The 21,419-nt window shown below is 46.3% G+C and overlaps 1 protein-coding gene across 1 annotated transcript in view; it reads left to right on the plus strand.

Annotated features, from left to right (window-relative positions):
• fras1 (Fraser extracellular matrix complex subunit 1) overlaps positions 1-21,068 on the plus strand; it is a 204,478-nt gene extending 183,410 nt beyond the window's left edge. Inside the window, exons 51-74 of the mRNA XM_034541300.1 lie at positions 529-642; positions 2,016-2,166; positions 3,806-3,965; positions 4,063-4,231; positions 4,599-4,845; positions 6,675-7,019; positions 7,461-7,621; positions 8,152-8,299; positions 8,389-8,594; positions 8,687-8,843; positions 9,304-9,504; positions 9,585-9,772; positions 10,995-11,270; positions 11,374-11,606; positions 11,737-11,897; positions 12,245-12,459; positions 14,081-14,231; positions 15,584-15,691; positions 15,905-16,064; positions 16,971-17,087; positions 17,219-17,385; positions 17,731-17,936; positions 18,487-18,633; positions 19,409-21,068. Of these exons, the coding sequence (XP_034397191.1) occupies positions 529-642; positions 2,016-2,166; positions 3,806-3,965; positions 4,063-4,231; positions 4,599-4,845; positions 6,675-7,019; positions 7,461-7,621; positions 8,152-8,299; positions 8,389-8,594; positions 8,687-8,843; positions 9,304-9,504; positions 9,585-9,772; positions 10,995-11,270; positions 11,374-11,606; positions 11,737-11,897; positions 12,245-12,459; positions 14,081-14,231; positions 15,584-15,691; positions 15,905-16,064; positions 16,971-17,087; positions 17,219-17,385; positions 17,731-17,936; positions 18,487-18,633; positions 19,409-19,981 (4,761 nt within the window). The 3' untranslated portion in view covers positions 19,982-21,068. The remainder of the gene's footprint in view (positions 1-528; positions 643-2,015; positions 2,167-3,805; positions 3,966-4,062; positions 4,232-4,598; positions 4,846-6,674; positions 7,020-7,460; positions 7,622-8,151; positions 8,300-8,388; positions 8,595-8,686; positions 8,844-9,303; positions 9,505-9,584; positions 9,773-10,994; positions 11,271-11,373; positions 11,607-11,736; positions 11,898-12,244; positions 12,460-14,080; positions 14,232-15,583; positions 15,692-15,904; positions 16,065-16,970; positions 17,088-17,218; positions 17,386-17,730; positions 17,937-18,486; positions 18,634-19,408) is intronic.
• Positions 21,069-21,419: the final 351 nt, after the last annotated feature.

Below are 21,419 nucleotides of genomic sequence, written 5' to 3' on the forward strand. Positions count from 1 at the left end.
TGTGTCTGTGTGTGTGTGTGTGTGTGTCTGTGTGTGTGTCTGTGTGTGTCTGTCTGTGTCTGTGTGTCTGTGTCTGTGTGTGTGTCTGTGTGTGTCTGTCTGTGTCTGTGTGTGTGTGTGTGTGTGTGTGTGTGTGTGTAAACAGAAGCCATTTCTGGAGAGTGTGGACACATTTTTATAGGAAAGCTTTTTTTTTAAAGTTAGGACATTTTAAAAAGTGACCATGCAGAAAATTGTTTAACATTTGTGGATTTCTGGACATTTCCAGACGGTGGAACCCCCCCCCCCCTCCAATAAACACATTGTTTATACAGCACCTTTTACAACGGGTGTTACGAAGACTGTCTGGAGCTCCACTCATGAGACTTCACTCCCCTGCAGGACGGATCTGTTTCCAACCGGGCCGACACAACTCAAACTCCTTGAATAGCCAGCAGGAGTGAATGAGATTGTGAACGTCTGTAATTAAAATGCCGTTCGATCCTTTCAAAACATCTTCTACATGTCGACTGTTTCTCGGCTCCCCAGATCGTGACGGCCGCCCCGCAGAAGTTCAAGATCGACATTCTGCCGGTCGACGACGGCACGCCGCGCATCGTCACCAACCTGGGCCTCCAGTGGCTGGAGTACATGGACCACAAGGTGGAACCTCTTCAAAGATAGCTGCTGGTCACTGGCGCCCCCTGCTGGTCACTGGCTCCAGTGACGGCCTATAATAGTCCCATAGGAGGATAGACAAGAGGACAGACAGGAGGACAGACAGGAGGACTGACAGGAGGACTGACAGGAGGACAGACAGGAGGACTGACAGGAGGACAGACGGGAGGACTGACAGGAAGACAGACGGGAGGACAGACAGGAGGACAGACAAGAGGGCATACAGGAGGACTGACGGGATGACAGACAGGAGGACAGACAAGAGGGCATACAGGAGGACAGACAGGAGGACTGACAGGAAGACAGACGGGAGGACAGACAGGAGGACAGACAAGAGGGCATACAGGAGGACTGACAGGAAGACAGACGGGAGGACAGACAAGAGGGCATACAGGAGGACAGACGAGAGGACAGACGGGAGGACTGACGGGAGGACAGACGGGAGGACAGACGGGAGGACTGACGGGAGGACAGACGGGAGGACAGACAGGAGGACAGACAGGAGGACAGACAAGAGGGCATACAGGAGGACAGACGAGAGGACAGACGGGAGGACTGACGGGAGGACAGACGGGAGGACAGACAGGAGGACTGACGGGAGGACAGACGAGAGGACAGACGGGAGGACTGACGGGAGGACAGACGGGAGGACAGACAGGAGGACAGACAGGAGGACAGACAAGAGGGCATACAGGAGGACAGACGGGAGGACTGACGGGAGGACAGACGGGAGGACAGACAGGAGGACTGACGGGAGGACAGACGGGAGGACAGACAGGAGGACTGACGAGAGGACAGACGAGAGGACAGACAGGAGGACTGACGGGAGGACAGACGGGAGGACAGACAGGAGGACTGACGAGAGGACAGACGGGAGGACAGAGAGGAGGACAGACAAGAGGGCATACAGGAGGACAGACAGGAGGACAGACAAGAGGACAGACAGGAGGACAGACAATAAAGGACCAGAGGAATGATACTGACAGATGTCTGTTTCCTTCCTTCTCTATTAACTCAGAAATGTTATTTATTTCATTTGATGTTTCCAGTGAGATATTAATGACTCAACATAACTCTATAAACAATATTTAGATGGATACTTTAATCCAGGAAGGAGAAATCTGCTTTGCTACACCGGCATTTATACATACAGGTTAGGCAATACAATATAAAGAAAATGCACAATATATACACAAAGAATAGAATAGAATAAAAAGAAAACTGCACAATATATACAACAAATGGAATAGAATAATAATATTACATGCAATCAGCAGGACGAAACAGTAGTAGTTTACCTCACCATCACTTGATGAAGGCCTTGCTTGATGAATGGTGTTTACTCTGACGTCCATCAGGCCACCAACCTGATCACCAAGAAGGAGCTGCTGACGATGGATCCAGACACCGACGACGGGCAGCTGGTTTACCAGGTCACCGCCGAGCCCAAGCTCGGCTTCCTGGAGAGCAAGATGAAGCCCGGCGACGCCGTCAGCTCCTTCACACAAGGTACACGAGCCGCCCGGCACCAGCGCTTCATTTGTTAATGTTCACCCCCTGGTGGTCAGGAAAGAGAATGCAGCTTTAACAAATGAAGCATAGACTGCTATACAACCAGAGGAGTCGCCCCCTGGTGGTCAGGAGAGATAATGCAGCTTTAACACATGAAGCATAGACTTCTATACAACCAGAGGATTCGCCCCCTGGTGGTCAGTAGAGAGAATGCAGCTTCAACACATGAAGCATAGACTTCTATACAACCAGAGGAGTCGCCCCCTGGTGGTCAGGAGAGAGAATGCAGCTTTAACACATGAAGCATAGACTTCTATACAACCAGAGGAGTCACCCCTGGTGGTCAGTAGAGAGAATGCAGCTTTAACACATGAAGCATAGACTTCTATACAACCAGAGGAGTCGCCCCCTGGTGGTCAGGAGAGATAATGCAGCTTTAACACATGAAGCATAGACTTCTATACAACCAGAGGAGTCGCCCCCTGGTGGTCAGTAGAGAGAAATTATTTAATTTGAAGGATTTAAAAAAAGTGTAAACGGTTATAATCATTTTGTGACCCTTTTCCCTGTTGCATAATTTATGTTATCACTCGGACTTTTAAGCTCCCCCCCCTGAAAGTTTGGTTCAAAGCTCCTCGGCCGGGTTTGTTTTCGCATCGTGAGCTTATCTCCGCCTCTCGGCTGCAGCCAGAGATCAATGTCAGCCTGCTTTCAGTGAGATGTTGATCCTGGAGGCTGAAGAACTTTGATGTGCTGCGTTCAGGAGCTTGTGAACATTCCCTTCATGATAACAAACATCCAGCATTACCCTGAGAGAGAAGAACTTATGAATATCATTGACAAAATGTCAACTTTTACTCTGGTTTTTGGGAAATGTTTTTGTTCTTTGATATTAGAGCAAAGAGGTTTTTTATTTACCATAATATTGCTATTTTCTGTCCATCGCTGCACATGTTTGTATTGTTAATTCTGAACTTCCTGAAGGTCACTTTGACTCTCGTCCTTCTTTTGGCTTTCAGCGCTCGATTACGAAATTAATGCTTTTCTCCGTCTGGATGTTTTTTATTTCTCTGAAGTCGTGGGGAGAAAAAAAAATGGCCAACGGCTGCAAATTATATGAAGTCATTACTTCCCAGTGATCTTAATTATGAAGATTCGATCCCTGCAGGGACAGTCGGGTCAGAGTGGCATGCTGGGTAAAGATCAGGGCGTAAAAATTATGTCTGATTTAGGGGCGCAATTAAGGATTATCATCACTTATTAATTAATCTGGCAACTGTAAAAGAAAAAAAACTTTCATTTGATGACAGGAAGTGCAGACGGATTTATCAAATAATGAACCATCATGTGTTTTAATGAACTATGTTGTATCGATTAGTCACTTCATCAGTAAGTTGATCAAAAGAAAATATTAAAAATATATATTTTTTAGCACGATTTAACACGAGTCGTGAATTAAACATGTTTTATAGACAAAACATTTATTGAGTGGAGAAAATAATAAAGTGGGAGGAGCTAAGCGGGATGAACAACAGTGAAACCGTAAAAAGAGAGAGTACAAGATGACATGAACAAAAACAGCCGAATCGGTGCAATAAAACATGTTTGGTGGTCACTAACCTCCCGGTGCTTCCAGCGGATATCAACATGGGTCTGATCCGCTACGTGCTGCAGCAGGACGACGTCCAGGACACCGTGGACAACTTCAAGTTCCTGGTCAAAGACAGCAAACCCAACGTGGTCAGCGACAACGTCTTCCACATCCAGTGGTCTCTCATCAGCTTCGAGCACAAAAGGTCAGCAAAAATAAACGAGTATCGTGTCGTACGTATTCTCCGCCCGCAAATAAATACACAAATAAATACCCCCCCCCCCCTGTGGCGCTTCCCGCAGCTACAACGTGAGCGAGAAGGCCGGCACGGTGGCGGTGACGGTGAAGCGGACGGGCAACCTCAACCAGTACGCCATCGTGCTCTGCCGCACGGAGCAGGGCGACGCCACCTCCACCAGCAGCGTGGGGTCCCAGCCGGGCCAGCAGGACTACGTGGAATACGCCGGGCAGGTAGCGGAGGACCGGCATGCCGTCGGGGTTTTTCTTTCAGGCAATTTCAAACTGTAACCCGTGGTATTAAATTCAACAAGTGAGAGCAAAAATAAGGATCAATGAGGGTTTTTTACAATTTAATTTAAGACTTTTAAGTTTTTCCTTTTGGAAGTTTTCATTGAATAAACTTTTTAAGAATAAAACAAAAAGTCTTTAAAATGTTCCTCTCGATTATACTTTTTTTTTAAATTATTTGTCACCTTGACATCTAATGATCTTTGTAAAGGAATGTTTTTCAAATTTCTCGTCTTCGTGCATCACGAGCAGAGAAGCACATGTTTGTTGGCTGACAGCCCCTGAACATACCGTTGACCCCCCCCCACAGGTGCAGTTCGACGAGCGCGAGGACACCAAGGTGTGCACGGTGGTCATCAACGACGACCAGGTGTTCGAGGGCGCCGAGAGCTTCCAGGTGGAGCTGAGCATGCCGGCGTACGCGCTGCTGGGCGCGAACACGCGCGCCCTCGTCCACATCAACGACACCGAGGACGAGCCCACGCTGCAGTTCGACAAGAAGACGTACCACGTCAACGAGAGCGCCGGCATCGTGCACGCGGCCATCGAGAGAAAAGGTTTCCCGTTCTTTCATTACTTATAACTGTTTATTTAAGGACTTATTTTCACACGTATTCTCTATACATGACCAACACATGACCAACACGTGACCAACACGTGACCAACAAATGACAAACTCATGACCAACACGTGACCAACACATGACAAACTCATGACCAACACGTGACCAACACATGACCAGCACATGACCAACACGTGACCAACACGTGACCAACACGTGACCAACACGTGACCAACTCATGACCAACACGTGACCAACACGTGACCAACAAATGACAAACTCATGACCAACACGTGACCAACACATGACCAGCACATGACCAACAAGTGACCAACACGTGACCAACACGTGACCAACTCATGACCAACACGTAACCAACACGTGACCAACTCATGACCAACACGTGACCAACACGTGACCAACTCATGACCAACACGTGACCAAAACGTGACCAACTCATGACCAACACGTGACCAACTCATGACCAACACGTGACCAAAACGTGACCAAAACGTGACCAACTCATGACCAACACATGACCAACACGTGACCAACTCATGACCAACACGTGACCAACACGTGACCAACAAATGACAAACTCATGACCAACACGTGACCAACACATGACCAACACGTGACCAACACGTGACCAACACGTGACCAGCACATGACCAACACGTGACCAACACATGACCAACACGTGACCAACACGTGACCAACTCATGACCAACACGTGACCAACACGTGACCAACACGTGACCAACTCGTGACCAACACGTGACCTACTCGTGACCAACACGTGACCAACTCATGACCAACACGTGACCAACACGTGACCAACTCATGACCAACACGTGACCAACACGTGACCAACACGTGACCAACACGTGACCAACAAATGACAAACTCATGACCAACACGTGACCAACACATGACCAGCACATGACCAACACGTGACCAACTCGTGACCAACACGTGACCAACACGTGACCAACACGTGACCAACTCGTGACCAACACGTGACCTACTCGTGACCAACACGTGACCAACACGTGACCAACTCGTGACCAACAAGTGACCAACACGTGACCAACACGTGACCAACTCGTGACCAACACGTGACCAACACGTGACCAACTCGTGAACAACACGTGACCAACAAATGACCAACACGTGACCAACACATGACCAACTCGTGACCAACACGTGACCAACACATGACCAACATGTGACCAACACGTGATCAACACGTGACCAACACGTGATCAACACATGACCAACAAATGACCAACTCGTGAACAACACGTGACCAACAAATGACCAACACGTGACCAACACGTGACCTATCATGACCAACACATGACCAACACATGACCAACACGTGACCAACAAGTGACCAACTCGTGACCAACTCGTGACCAACTCGTGACCAACACGTGACCAACACGTGACCAACTCGTGACCAACACGTGACCAACACGTGACCAACACGTGACCAACTCGTGACCAACTCATGACCAACACGTGACCAACACGTGACCTACTCGTGACCAACTCGTGACCAACACGTGACCAACACGTGACCAACACGTGACCAACACGTGACCAACACGTGACCAACACGTGACCAACTCATGACCAACACGTGACCAACACGTGACCTATCATGACCAACACATGACCAACACGTGACCAACTCGTGACCAACACGTGACCAACACGTGACCAACACGTGACAAACACGTGACAAACAAATGACCAACAAATGACCAACAAATGACCAACACATGACCAACACGTGACCCCGCCCTCTTTCCCCCCCAGGCGACACCTCCAGCACCGTCTCGGCTCTCTGCTCCACCGTGGCCAAGTCGGCTCAGGGCAGCAGCCTCCACGCTCTGGAGTCCGGCTCCGACTACAAGAGCCGCGGCGCGACCGGTGACAACCGCGTGGTCCTGGGCCCCGGCGTCAGCATGACCACCTGCGACGTCAAGCTCATCGACGACAGCGAGTACGAGCTGTCCGAGGAGTTCGAGCTGGTGCTGTCGGAGGCCTCGGACAACGCCCGCGTGGGGGGCGTGGCCTCGGCCAAGGTCGTGATCGACGGGCCCAACGATGCGTCGACCGTCACGCTCGGGAACGCCACCTTCACCTTCAGCGAAGACGCCGGTATGAGACGCTCCTCTCCTCGCGGTTGCCAATTATTTAATTTAATGGAGGAAATGTTTTGAATCAGGAAACAAATATGAATGTGAAGAGACATATATATTTATTTATAACATTATACTGCTGTGTTGACAGTTACAATATGCCACAACCATTTTATGTTATTCTTTTTAAAATCAATTGTAGCTGCATTTGTAGCAAAATGATTCATGTTGATAGAATAAATACACCGAAGCCTCTTCTCTCTGCCTCTCCTACTATTTAAGTATTTAATCTTGGATAAAAGGCATTGAATCGTCAGCATAAGCAGTTACAGCAAAATCTGCTTTTATTAGTGTGTGACTCAAAGCCCTTAAAGATAGCGGACCAGAGCCGACCTTGAAGGCTCCCCCTGAACCCTGAAGGTCAACAAGCTGCTTTTCATTCATTCTTCATTCTTAACAGGCACAATAGAAATACCGGTGCTGCGTCAGGGCAGCGACCTGTCGTCCGTGACCTCCGTGTGGTGCGCCACCCGACCTTCTGACCCCCCCTCCGCCAGCCCCGGGGTCGACTACATCCCCAGCTCCAAGAAGGTGGAGTTCAAAGCCGGAAGAACCCAAGAGGTGAGGACAGAGGCTCTAGAAGCCTCCTCGCTCATCCAAGATCACACACACATCTTTACGTGGATAAATGTCCACAGCAATCCGAGTCCATCGAAGTGTGAGAATGACTTATCTTATCATATGCACATATGGAGCCACTGCAGGTAAATAATAATCAGAATAATAATAATAATAATTACGGAGCTCAACTCACAAATTTACAAGAAAAAAGTGGATGATTATGATGAAGTTGTGATTCTGGGCTAAAATCACAAGTATTTCCTTGTTTCTAAATCCATTTGCAACGTGTGATTTGATGAGGTCATCACCCGCGAGGTGGATCCAACTTTGCAAAGTTAAAGCACTGCGGTTCCTCGACCCCCAAAAAAATAAAAAGATTTCTTTCAGGTTTTTTTCCATCTAATTTGAGAAAAACTTCAGATTTCTTTTCTTTCTTTCTCTGTATTTAATGTATTTTTGGGCCCAATCGGCAGATAAAGCACGCGCACATTGGTTTTATTACACCTGTTATAACACCTTCTTCTCCACAGACCTGCAGTCTGACCATCATGGACGACGTCCAGAACCCGTCCATCGAAGGCTCCGAGTCGTTCGTGGTGTTCCTCAGTTCCCCTCAGGGCGCCGTCCTCCAGGAGCCCTACGAAGCCGACGTGGTCATCACCGACACCTTCCAGGACAGTACGTTTACTTGAAGCTCCTCTTCTCTCGGATCACCTTCTGTCGTTTCGAGGCTCCTCTCGTCACAGCCGTCTCCTTCCTTCTCTCAGTTCCCAGCATGCAGTTCGAGAAGAGCGCCTACACCGTGAAGGAGAAAGGCGGCGCCCTGCACATCCCCGTCTTCCGGACGGGCGACTTGTCCTTCAGGTCGTCGGCGCGCTGCTTCACCCGCACCATGTCGGCCATGGTGATGGACGACTTCGAGGAGCGGAGGAACGCCGACGAGTCGCGTGTCACTTTCCTCAAAGGGGAGAAGGTGGGCGTTCGGTCCCACGACTTCCTTCTGAAACCCGTTTGTGTTGTTTTTAAACAACAACAACAACAACCTTTCGCCTGTTCGTTCTCCAGGTGAAAAACTGCACCGTTCACGTCATCGACGACTCCGTTTTCGAGCCCGAAGAGGAGTTCCAGGTGCATCTTGGGACGCCGATGGGCGACCACTGGAGCGGCGCCATGGTGGGCGCCAGCGACGTCGTCACCGTCACCATCACCAACGACGAAGATGGTAAGCAGGCGCCTCGGACGTCACAGACAGCAGATATATTCACAACTTGATGATAATACTTTTTTAGAGTTTCCTATGTATCTTGTATACTGACTAAATCAGTCCATCACCCTTATTGATATTAAAACTCCTCTTCAAAACAAGTAAGGAAGGATCTATTGCAGATTGCTTTTACCTAGGTGGTACCTAATAAACTGGCAACTCTCTGTGTGTTACAATACCCATATAAAGTATGTCAAATGTGGTATGCCAAAAATACCGGGATATCCCACTTCATCCATGCTTCTCTGGCTATTCTGACCCACAATGCTTTGCACAGTGGATGTATGAACAAGAGGGTCAAAGTTCAAGGTGCCATGCATATGAGAAAGTCCCAATCGAATGCATTACTGCAAGCTGCAGTAGAACCACCAGAGGGCAGCACTGTGACCTTTCTTTTCCGCCTCTCCTCGTCCTCCAGCTCCCACCATTGAGTTCGAGCAGGCGTCCTACCAGGTGAGGGAGCCTCCCGGTCCCGATGGCGTCGAGGTGCTCAACATCAAGGTGATCCGTGGTGGGGATCTGGACCGCACCTCCAAGATCCGCTGCAGCACCCGCGACGGCTCGGCCCAGTCCGGAGTCGACTACAATCCCAAGAGCCGAGTGCTCAAGTTCCCCCCTGGTCAGTGCGGACAGCTTTGCTTTCAAAATACATTTTTATTTAGTTTTTGTATCAGATCTCAGGTTATTCTGGCTCTGCAGGGATGGACCACATCCTGTTCAAGGTGGAGATCCTGTCCAATGAGGACAGGGAGTGGCACGAGTCCTTATCGTTGGTCCTCGGCCCCGACGACCCCGTGGAGGCGGTCCTCGGGGAGATCACCGTGGCGACGGTGACCATTCTGGACCAGGAGGCTTCGGGCAGCCTCATCCTCCCCGCCACGCCGATCGTAAGCAAAGGCACCGCTTTGAACACAGGACTCTTCTGTCTATTTAGCGTATCAGCTTTTCATAGAAAAAGATTATGAACATTATTTTAAAAATAAGACCATTAAAACTGTGAAAGAAACAAGCTTAGAACGTGCCTTTAGAAAAACTTAAGAGAGCCTGACACTAGAAACAGAATCATCTCCACTTTCCTCCGTTCTTCACTTTCAAGATGTCATTAAAAAAAGATTCAAAATGAGATTCAAAGAGACGCAACATGACCACAAAGAGGTTAAAAAGAACAACAAAGAGGTTAAAAATTACTATAGTGAGACATAAAATTACCACAAAGAGACTCAAAATTACCACAAAGAGACTCAAAATGACCTCAAAGAGACACAAAATGACTACAAAGAGACTCAGAATGACTACAATGAGACATAAAAGTATCAAAGAGACTCAGAATGACTACAATGAGACATAAAATAACCACAATGAGACACAAAATGACCACAAAGAGACTCAGAATGACTACAATGAGACATAAAAGTATCAAAGAGACTCAGAATGACTACAATGAGACATAAAATAACCACAATGAGACACAAAATGACCACAAAGAGACTCAGAATGACTACAATGAGACATAAAAGTATCAAAGAGACTCAGAATGACTACAATGAGACATAAAATAACCACAATGAGACACAAAATGACCACAAAGAGACTCAGAATGACTACAATGAGACATAAAAGTATCAAAGAGACTCAGAATGACTACAATGAGACATAAAATAACCACAATGAGACACAAAATGACCACAAAGAGACTCAGAATGACTACAATGAGACATAAAAGTATCAAAGAGACTCAGAATGACTACAATGAGACATAAAATAACCACAATGAGACACAAAATGACCACAAAGAGACTCAGAATGACTACAATGAGACATAAAAGTATCAAAGAGACTCAGAATGACTACAATGAGACATAAAATAACCACAATGAGACACAAAATTACCACAAAGAGACTCAGAATGACTACAATGAGACATAAAAGTATCAAAGAGACTCAGAATGACTACAATGAGACATAAAATAACCACAATGAGACACAAAATTACCACAAAAAGACACAAAAGTCTGGAGCCCATTGTCTAAAATGCCTTTTAAATACCCGAGCGGGAACATCATCTGCAGATGTTGAATCCCCAGAGTAAAAGAGTCCGTTCCACCTCAGGTGGTCTCCCTCGCCGACTACGACCACGTGCAGGAGGTGACCAAGGAGGGCAGCAAGAAGACGCCCTCGCCGGGCTACCCCCTGGTGTGCGTCACCCCCTGCGACCCTCACTACCCCAAGTACCCCGTGATGAAGGAGCGCTGCGAGGAGGCCGGCATCAACCAGACCCAGGTCCACTTCTCCTGGGAGGTGGCGGCGCCCACCGACACCAGCGGCGCCCGGTCCCCCTTCGAGACGGTCACGGACACCACCCCGTACACCGGCGTCAACCATATGGTGAGTTGCGAAAGGGGGGGGGGGGGGGGGGGGGTGAATTACTCCGTCTCTCTCTCTCTCTCTCTTACCAGCCTCTCACGTCTCCTCCTCCCGTCCGTCTCAGGTGCTGGACAGCATTTATTTCAGCCGCCGCTTCCACGTCCGCTGCGTGGCTCAGGCCCGAGATAAGTCGGGTCACCTCGGGACGCCGCTGAGGAGCAACATCGCCACCGTCGGCACGGAGGGCTCCATCTGCCACACGCCCGTCACCACCGGAACCGCCAGGGGCTTCCAGGCCCAGTCCTTCATCGCCACGCTGAAGTACCTGGACGTCAAGCACAAGGAGCACCCCAACCGGTGAGGAGCCCCCTCTGACATCGGACCAACGGCTCCACACCTAAACCTGGCGTTTCGTTGGTTAATACCTCTCTGTGTGTGTGTGTGTGTGTGTGTGTGTCTGTGTGTGTGTGTCTGCGTGTTTGTTTAGCATCCACATCTCGGTGCAGATCCCCCACCAGGACGGCATGCTCCCCCTGGTGTCCACCATGCCGCTGCACAACCTGCACTTCCTGCTGTCAGAGTCCATCTACAGGCAGCAGCACATCTGCTCCAACCTGGTCACCCTGAAGGACCTGCAGGGTCTCTCCGGTCAGTTTTCTTATTATTCTATTCTATTCTATGTCGTGCATTTTTAGATATGTTATTGCGTAACCTGTATGTACAAATGCTGCTGTTGCGAGAGAAAAAAAAATCGACCAGGGTGTCAAAATAAATTAGAAATAATGAACAAATCAAATGTAAAGAATGTGTTTCCTCATTTTAATATGTTATTTGTATCCATATATTGACACCTCACTGTGTTTTTGTCAGAATAATCATCTGGTTATTCAACCACACATAATATGCCAGATATTTGTTTAAGAATAAAATGATTATTCTTTTGGGACAAAGGGTTTCATGATCTGTTTCAGCCAATACTCGCCTTCTTCTCACAGAGACGGGGTTCCTGGACGACGTGTCCTACGACAGCATCTCTCTGGGTCCGGGATACGACCGGCCCTACCAGTTCAACCCCAACGTCCGGGAGGACAAGAGCATCCAGCTCTACAAGCACCTCAACCTCAAGAGCTGCATCTGGACCTTCGACGCCTACTACGACATGACGGAGCTCATCGACGTCTGCGGGGGCTCCGTCACCGCCGACTTCCAGGTACGTCAGAACCGTCCAGGTGGGGCGGGTTCTTTCTCCATTGGTCAAAAAGATCACTAAGAATTATTCAAGAACCCCAACCTGATTCTACCAGGCTGCAACATCCCAAAAATGCCTTAAACTTGCGGTCAAAACCAAGATGGCAACACCAAAAACCAACATGGGGACGTCCAAAACCAAGATGGAAACGCCAAAAACCAAGATGGGGACCGACAAAACCAAGATGGGGACCGACAAAACCAAGATGGAAACGCCAAAAACCAAGATGGGGACGGACAAAACCAAGATGGAGACGCCAAAAACCAAGATGGAAACGCCAAAAACCAAGATGGGGACGGCCAAGACCAAGATGGAAACGCCAAAAACCAAGATGGGGACGGCCAAGACCAAGATGGAAACGCCAAAATCCAAGATGGGGACGGCCAAAACCAAGATGGAAACGCCAAAAACCAAGATGGGGATGGACAAAACCAAGATGGAGACGCCAAAATCCAAGATGGAGACGCCAAAAACCAAGATGGAGACGCCAAAAACCAAGATGGAAACGCCAAAAACCAAGATGGAAACGCCAAAAACCAAGATGGGGATGGACAAAACCAAGATGGAAACGCCAAAAACCAAGATGGGGACGGCCAAGACCAAGATGGAAACGCCAAAAACCAAGATGGGGACGCCAAAAACCAAGATGGGGACGGCCAAGACCAAGATGGAAACGCCAAAAACCAAGATGGGGACGGCCAAGACCAAGATGGAAACGCCAAAATCCAAGATGGGGACGGCCAAAACCAAGATGGAAACGCCAAAAACCAAGATGGGGATGGACAAAACCAAGATGGAAACGCCAAAAACCAAGATGGGGACGGCCAAAACCAAGATGGGGACGCCAAAAACCAAGATGGGGATGGACAAAACCAAGATGGAAACGCCAAAAACCAAGATGGGGACCGACAAAACCAAGATGGAAACGCCAAAAACCAAGATGGGGACGGCCAAGACCAAGATGGGGACGGCCAAGACCAAGATGGAAACGCCAAAAACCAAGATGGGGACGGCCAAGACCAAGATGGAAACGCCAAAAACCAAGATGGGGACGGCCAATAACAAGATGTTGACGGCCAATAACAAGATATTGACGGCCAATAACAAGATGGCGACGACTGAAACCAAGATGGCGATGTCCAAAAAAACAAGATATCGACACAAAAAAAACGAGATGGCGATGGTCAAGAACGAAACATCGACGGGCAAAAAACAAGATGGCGACGGCCGGAAAAAAAAAAACCTCTCATATTTCAAGCTACCATGATATTTGTCTTTTAGATGAAAATGTGGATAACCAACTAAACTCACTGCCTCTGGGCCTTTTGACCACATCACCATCAGAAGTGTGGTCGGTTGTCATGAAACTAACTAACATTATTCCCAGAACTTTGGGGTCTTTTTGGGGTCTTTTTGTCCTTATGTCCCGGATGATCTAGATAGGACACAGGATGGTTCACTTGAACCACATATTCTGTATAACGCCAGCTTTAGAAGGTACTCCATCACAGGAGCGTCTCAAACCCTCCTACGAGCCTTTTTAGGGGTCCGGCAACACTAAATCCTGCTGTTGGTCCTCCAGGTCCGGGACTCGGCCCAGTCCTTCCTGACGGTGCAGGTTCCTCTCTACGTGTCCTACATCTACGTGACGGCGCCGCGAGGCTGGGCCTCTCTGGAGCATCACACCGAGATGGAGTTCTCCTTCTTCTACGACACCGTGCTGTGGAGGACGGGTCAGCACCGCTCATCTCTTACTTCACTTAGATATGAACTTAAATATGAACTAGGACATTTCAACTAAACATGGATCAACATCTTTATTTATTAATGTGTATTGTGGTTGGCTAGTTAAAAAACAGGTTTTATATACTTTTATTTGATATTGACCCTTTAAAACCAAAGTCAGCATTTAATAAATAGGGGAGAATAGAGTGAAAAGGTAAATAAATAAACTCACAGGTATCAACCATGAAGCAGGTGATTACTGACATTAAGACCATTGTTTTTAGTTTAAATAATATGTAAATGAGGCATTATCTTATCAAATGTGTGCACATTTGTATACATTTCCATAACCAAAATCTGAATATTGGATAACGTCAAGTTCAAAATTATTGTTTTGTGTTGTTGACATATTAGAGTTTATTAATAAATGTGTATAAATGAGTCTCTGGATGCTGTGTGAACTAACCCCTCTGCATAAAGCTTCATAATATATAGTTTATATTAATAAATGTGTATAAATGAGTCTCTGGATGCTGTGTGAACTAACCCCTCTGCATAAAGCTTCATAATATATAGTTTATATTAATAAATGTGTATAAATGAGTCTCTGGATGCTGTGTGAACTAACCCCTCTGCATAAAGCTTCATAATATATAGTTTTATTAATAAATGTGTATAAATGAGTCTCTGGATGCTGTGTGAACTAACCCCTCTGCATAAAGCTTCATAATATATAGTTTATATTAATAAATGTGTATAAATGAGTCTCTGGATGCTGTGTGAACTAACCCCTCTGCATAAAGCTTCATAATATATAGTTCATATTAATAAATGTGTATAAATGAGTCTCTGGATGCTGTGTGAACTAACCCCTCTGCATAAAGCTTCATAATATATAGTTTATATTAATAAATGTGTATAAATGAGTCTCTGGATGCTGTGTGAACTAACCCCTCTGCATAAAGCTTCATAATATATAGTTTATATTAATAAATGTGTATAAATGAGTCTCTGGATGCTGTGTGAACTAACCCCTCTGCATAAAGCTTCATAATATATAGTTTTATTAATAAATGTGTATAAATGAGTCTCTGGATGCTGTGTGAACAAACCCCTCTGCATAAAGCTTCATAATATATAGTTTATATTAATAAATGTGTATAAATGAGTCTCTGGATGCTGTGTGAACTAACCCCTCTGCATAAAGCTTCATAATATATAGTTTGAAATATGAAGAACGATGTCTTAACGTAAACCTGCGTTTGGTTTGCAAACATCTGACACGCTGTGTTAAAATGATCGGCCTCCTCTCGTTTCGTTGTTGATCGGTGAGCTGACCTCTGACCTCTGACCTCCGCAGGCATCCAGACGGACAGCGTCCTCTCGGCCAGACTGCAGATCATCAGGATCTACATCCGAGAAGACGGGCGACTGGTGATCGAGTTCAAAACCCACGCCAAGTTCAGAGGTTTGTTTGTTTCGCTTTATTAAAACAACAAATATACACTTCAACAATGTGAGAGGGAAAACTATTCATGAAAGGTGCTTCTGCCCTGGTAAGAAGTCCTTTTATCTCTTGTATTAAATGTTAGGAGATATTTTGACGAGTCATTTTTTTGCAGTGCACTTTTCCAGGCGAAGGATTTCCTCAGCCAGCATTAAACACACAGTTCTCCTGCAGGTCAGTTTGTCCCTGAACACCACACCCTGCCGGGCCACAAGTCCCACCTGATGGCCCCCGACCACCTGGGCGGCGTGGAGTTCGACATCCAGCTGCTGTGGAGCGCTCAGACCTTCGACTCCCCGTACCAGCTGTGGAGGGCCACCAGCTCCTACAGCAGGTCAGAGGTCAACGTTTCACAGTCCGGCTGCAAAGTGGCTTCAGGTTTTAGAAGAATAAAAAACTACAAGAGACTAAAATAAATGTGCATGAGAAGATGTTGGCTGGAGGTTAATGTCGTGTTTGCTGCGGAGAACGGTTCTGTGGAAATCCTCAATAATATTGTTCCTGTTCTTGCGTATTTGTATCAATATATATATATAAAGAAATATATATATATATATTGATATAAATATATATATATATATATATATTGATATAAATATATATATATATATATATCAATATATATTATATAATATATATAAATATATATATATATTATAAATATATATATTTATATCAATATATTGATATAAATATATATATATTATATAAATATATTGATATATATATATATATATGTATTTATAAATATATTTATTTATATATATCAATATATATATGTATGTATGTGTATATATGTGTGTGTATATATATATATATATATATATATACACACACACATATACATATATATATTTACATATACATATATATATATATATACACATACAGACATAGTAGAACAATAACTAAATAAACCTAATTATTATTATTTGTTGTTGATTTTCAAGATATGCATTGGTAATCAATGGCAAACGACAAATTATTAAAAAAAATATATATATCTTTTTTTTCATTCAATTTCTGCTCTGTTTTTTGATTGTGTAGTTTGCCATTGATTTCCAAAGCATATCTTGAAAATCAATCAAATTGAATCACTAAAAATAATTTAAAAGTTTATTTAGCCTTTTAAAAGAACAGGATTCACAAAGTGCTTTACAACAATAAAATATTATAAAAAAAATGTAAATGATATATAAACCATAAAACAATAATCCAAACATAACTGTGTCCCAAACAGGAAGGACTATTCTGGAGAGTACACCGTCTTCCTGGTGCCCTGCACCGTCCAGCCCACTCAGCCCTGGATCGACCCCGGGGACAAAGCGCTGTCCTGCACGGCTCACGCTCCAGAGAAGTACGCCCCCCCCCCCCCCCCCCCCCCCCTCTGCAGGATGACGTAGTTTACAAAGCCCCCCCCCTCCGTGGTGCATTGTGGGGGGGGAACATGGAAGCACTTAAACTCGTCTCGTTTTGGTGTCTCACAAGGTTCCTGGTGCCGATCGCCTTCCAGCAGACCAACCGGCCCGTTCCCGTGGTTTACTCCCTCAACACGGAGTTCCAGCTGTGCAACAACGAGAAGGTGTTCACGATGGACCCCGCCACCGCCGACGTCTCCATGGCGGAGATGGACTACAAGGGAGCGTTCTCCATGGGTACGTGGAGAGAGAGAGAACGTTCAGGAGACCAAAGAAACCTTATTTCTGTTTGTTTACTCCAAAAGGAGATTCTAATATTATGGACGTTACACCGACTCATGCATATTTAATCCTCTTGCGTTTCCATTTCTGTGCTCAAATAATATATTATATATTTTTTTTAACATTTTCTTTATTATTTAAATTCTTAAATGTAAATTTGTAAAAGTTGTAGATCTGTAATATTTGTAATTTTTTTTTAATGTGTAATATTTGTAAAATGTGTAATATTTGTAGAAATTTCCCCCTGAGGATGAATAAAGTCCAATCTAATCTAACGCGTTCCTCTGCCGCCCCCTGCAGGTCAGACTCTGTACGGCAGGGTGCTGTGGAGCCCCGAGCAGAACCTGAACGCGGCCTACAAGCTGCAGCTGGAGAAGGTGTACCTGTGCACCGGCCGGGACGGGTACGTTCCCTTCTTCGACCCCACGGGGACGCTGTACAACGAGGGGCCGCAGTACGGCTGCATCCAGCCCAACAAGCACCTCAAGCACCGCTTCCTGCTGCTGGTACGGACCCCGTCTTTATTAGATCGTGAATAACGGACATTAAACATGTTGCATAGGGTTGACTCGACATCTGAAGGTCTGTATGAACACACAGAGATTATGTTGTTACCTGAACATAAACAGAATGTGCATTTTCCATCGCGCTCGTCTCACGTTTGAGCAGAAATGCAGTTACTTACTTTTTTTACTTTACATTTAACGTTTAACTTTTCTCCAATGACAAAGACAGAAGCTCGGTTAAAATCCTTAAAACCAGACATTTCATTTATTTTGTATTAAGCAATCGGTGACTTTACTGTGAATGTGCACACGTCAAGAGAACGTTCGTACCTTGTGCCTGTTAATATAATAATAATTATTATTATTATTATAATAAGATGTTCATTGTTAGGAACCGTGAGCTGACTTAAAAGTTAAAAGAGCACTTTCTAGATTTTCTCTTGTGTTACAATATCCTCAGTGTTCCTGTACACAACTAACACACACACACACACACACACACACACACATAAAAACACAAAGTTTCATTGAGATGTTTTTCTCCCTGCAGGATCGTAAACAGCCGGATGTTTGTGACAACTTTTTCCACGACGTTCCCTTCGAGGCTCAATTCGCCTCCGACGTCCCGGAGGTGCAGACCGTGGCGGCCATGCCGGGGGTCGACGGCTTCACCATGAAGGTCGACGCTCTCTACAAGGTGTGTGTGTGTGTTTCTTTCTACTGACCACCAGGGGGCGACACCTCTGGTTGAATAGAAGTCTATGCTTCAAGTGTTGAAGCTGTATTCTCTCTCCTGACCACCAGGGGGTGAATCCTCTGGTTGTATAGAAGTCTATGCTTCAAGTGTTGAAGCTGTATTCTCTCTCCTGACCACCAGGGGGTGAATCCTCTGGTTGTATAGAAGTCTATGCTTCATGTGTTAAAGCTGCATTCTCTCTCCTGACCACCAGGGGGCGACTCCTCTGGTTGTATAGAAGTCTATGCTTCATGTGTTAAAGCTGCATTCTCTCTCCTGACCACCAGGGGGTGAATCCTCTGGTTGTATAGAAGTCTATGCTTCATGTGTTAAAGCTGCATTCTCTCTCCTGACCACCAGGGGACGACTCCTCTGGTTGTATAGAAGTCTATGCTTCAAGTGTTAAAGCTGCATTCTCTCTCCTGACCACCAGGGGGTGAATCCTCTGGTTGTATAGAAGTCTATGCTTCATGTGTTAAAGCTGCATTCTCTCTAGTGACCACCAGGGGGCGACTCCTCTGGTTGTATAGAAGTCTATGCTTCATGTGTTAAAGCTGCATTCTCTCTCCTGACCACCAGGGGGCGACTCCTCTGGTTGTATAGAAGTCTATGCTTCATGTGTTAAAGCTGCATTCTCTCTAGTGACCACCAGGGGGGGGGGCGACGACTCCTCTGGTTGTATAGAAGAAAAGGAAGCTAACGCCCTCCTTCCCTCTCTCTCTCTGTTGATTGACAGGTGGAGGCGGGGCACCAGTGGTACCTGCAGGTGATCTACGTCATCAGCCCGGAGTCCCGCTCCAGCCCCAGGATCCAGCGCTCGGTGACCCACCAGCTGAGCCGGCCCCGCCGCGACCTGGTGGACCGCGGCGGCCGCCTGGCGCTGGACGAGTCGCTGATCTACGACAACGAGGGCGACCAGGTGAAGAACGGCACCAACATGAAGTCCCTCCGCCTGGAGGCCGGGCCCGCCGCCTCCTTCAACGCCCACGTGGGCAGCTCGGTGGGCGGGGGCGTGGCCGCCGTCACCCTGCTGGCGCTGGCGCTGCTCGCCGCCTGCCTCCTGGTGCGCCGCTGCCGGCGCTCGGCCGAGAGGAAGGGCGAGAAGGCGCGCGAGGAGTACCCGCTCAACACCAAGGTGGAGGTGTGCCTGGACAGGTGCGTGGAGAAGAACTTCAGCACCAAGCACTGCACCGTGAGGAACGTCAACGTCCTGCACCGCAACCAGGACGCCGACGGCAAGCCCAAGGTCAAACAGGTCAACCTGGAGGTCAAACTCCACAACAACCTCCACGACGGCACTGAGGTCTGAAACACTGACGAGGAAATATACTAAAGAAAAGAATCAAAAAAAGGTATTTTCTAAAAGAAAGTTTGTACTTAAAGGAAGTTTCGTTGGTGTATTTTTATACCGCTTTGGGGAAAGGAAGGGAAGAGCGTGTTGGTGCTACCTCAGGAATCAACCACTCGGCTCCACCGTTCATCTTCACCGCTGTTCTTCACATCTACGTCCTTTTGCTTCTCTTGTTCTTGGCGCCGAGGTCGATTATTGTTTTGGACTAAACTTTTCTCTGCTGCTGCTCAACGTGGCGGCCCGGTTCAGAGGGTCTGCAGCTGCTTCCTGACTGCTGGGGAAAGAACGAAGCGCGGCTTCACCGGCAGGCCGAGTCGTGTAAATAATGACGAGAGAAAGAAGAATGATACCTACACAAGTGCAATTACGCCATAACTCTTGTTGTCTTGTTGTTTTGTTTGCATTAAAAGAACAAGCGGACGTGTATTTCAAGCCTTACCAGAACACACATTTGTATTATTATTTTTTTTTTCCGATAGCTGCCGATATTAAAGGCCATGCAGTATTTTTATTATTTGTTATGTCCAATAAGCGAGCGAGTGGACATTTTCCCTGTGATTGTAATAAATCAGACCCCCCCCCCCCCCTAACTAAAGGTTTGGATCGCCGTCCACGTGACTGAACGCCTTACTACTGTTCCGATGAGGAAAAAAATTACTTTTTTAAATGATGTATTTTATAATAATGTGTGTGTGTGTGTCTACCTGCCCCCCCCCCCCAAAGACACCCAAAAAAACCTCCCTTTTTATTTTAAAATGTTTTATTTTTCTCTCATGTTTGTATTATTATGGTATTACCCTCTTATGTGCTACGTCACGCTCAGCTACTGATGTTCAAAGTTACATAAATGTTGGAGAGCGCTGCATGAAAAAGAGGAAAAGAAGAACATTATTTTTTCTTCTCCCGTCTTCTTTCGACTTTGTGCCTCTGGAAACAAACACGGGAACAGGACAAATTATGGGGAATAACAATATATAGATATATTTTTTTCGGTGCTATCATTGTGTGGAAATATAACTACGATGCTATCAACATGATGCCTGTATTCGGTGCCTTTTTTTAGTAATAAAAAAAATTATGAAAAAAAAACCCCAGGATTTAATGTGTTTGATGTTTATTCGTGATTTATTTTTTTATTCCTTTTTTTGGACTGGGCAGTTTGAAGAAGGTAAAGCAATGACTTTAATGTAATGCTGCAGAATATGGCTTGTTTATACAGAAATAATATAAAAGTCACTGAGCTCGACATGAGAAGTCTCCCTCACGGTGGTCACCTGGGGGTCAGGGGTCACCGTGTTGACTCCATTAGCTCGAGCATATTGCCCGAGCTCCTTGAGTGACAGTTTGAAACAGCTCCTCCCCCGTTGGACTGTTGCGTCATCTGTGTGTGTGGGTG

The sequence above is a fragment of the Cyclopterus lumpus genome, chromosome 9 (genome assembly GCF_009769545.1).
Source record: "Cyclopterus lumpus isolate fCycLum1 chromosome 9, fCycLum1.pri, whole genome shotgun sequence".
In the NCBI taxonomy this organism is placed as follows: domain Eukaryota; kingdom Metazoa; phylum Chordata; class Actinopteri; order Perciformes; family Cyclopteridae; genus Cyclopterus; species Cyclopterus lumpus.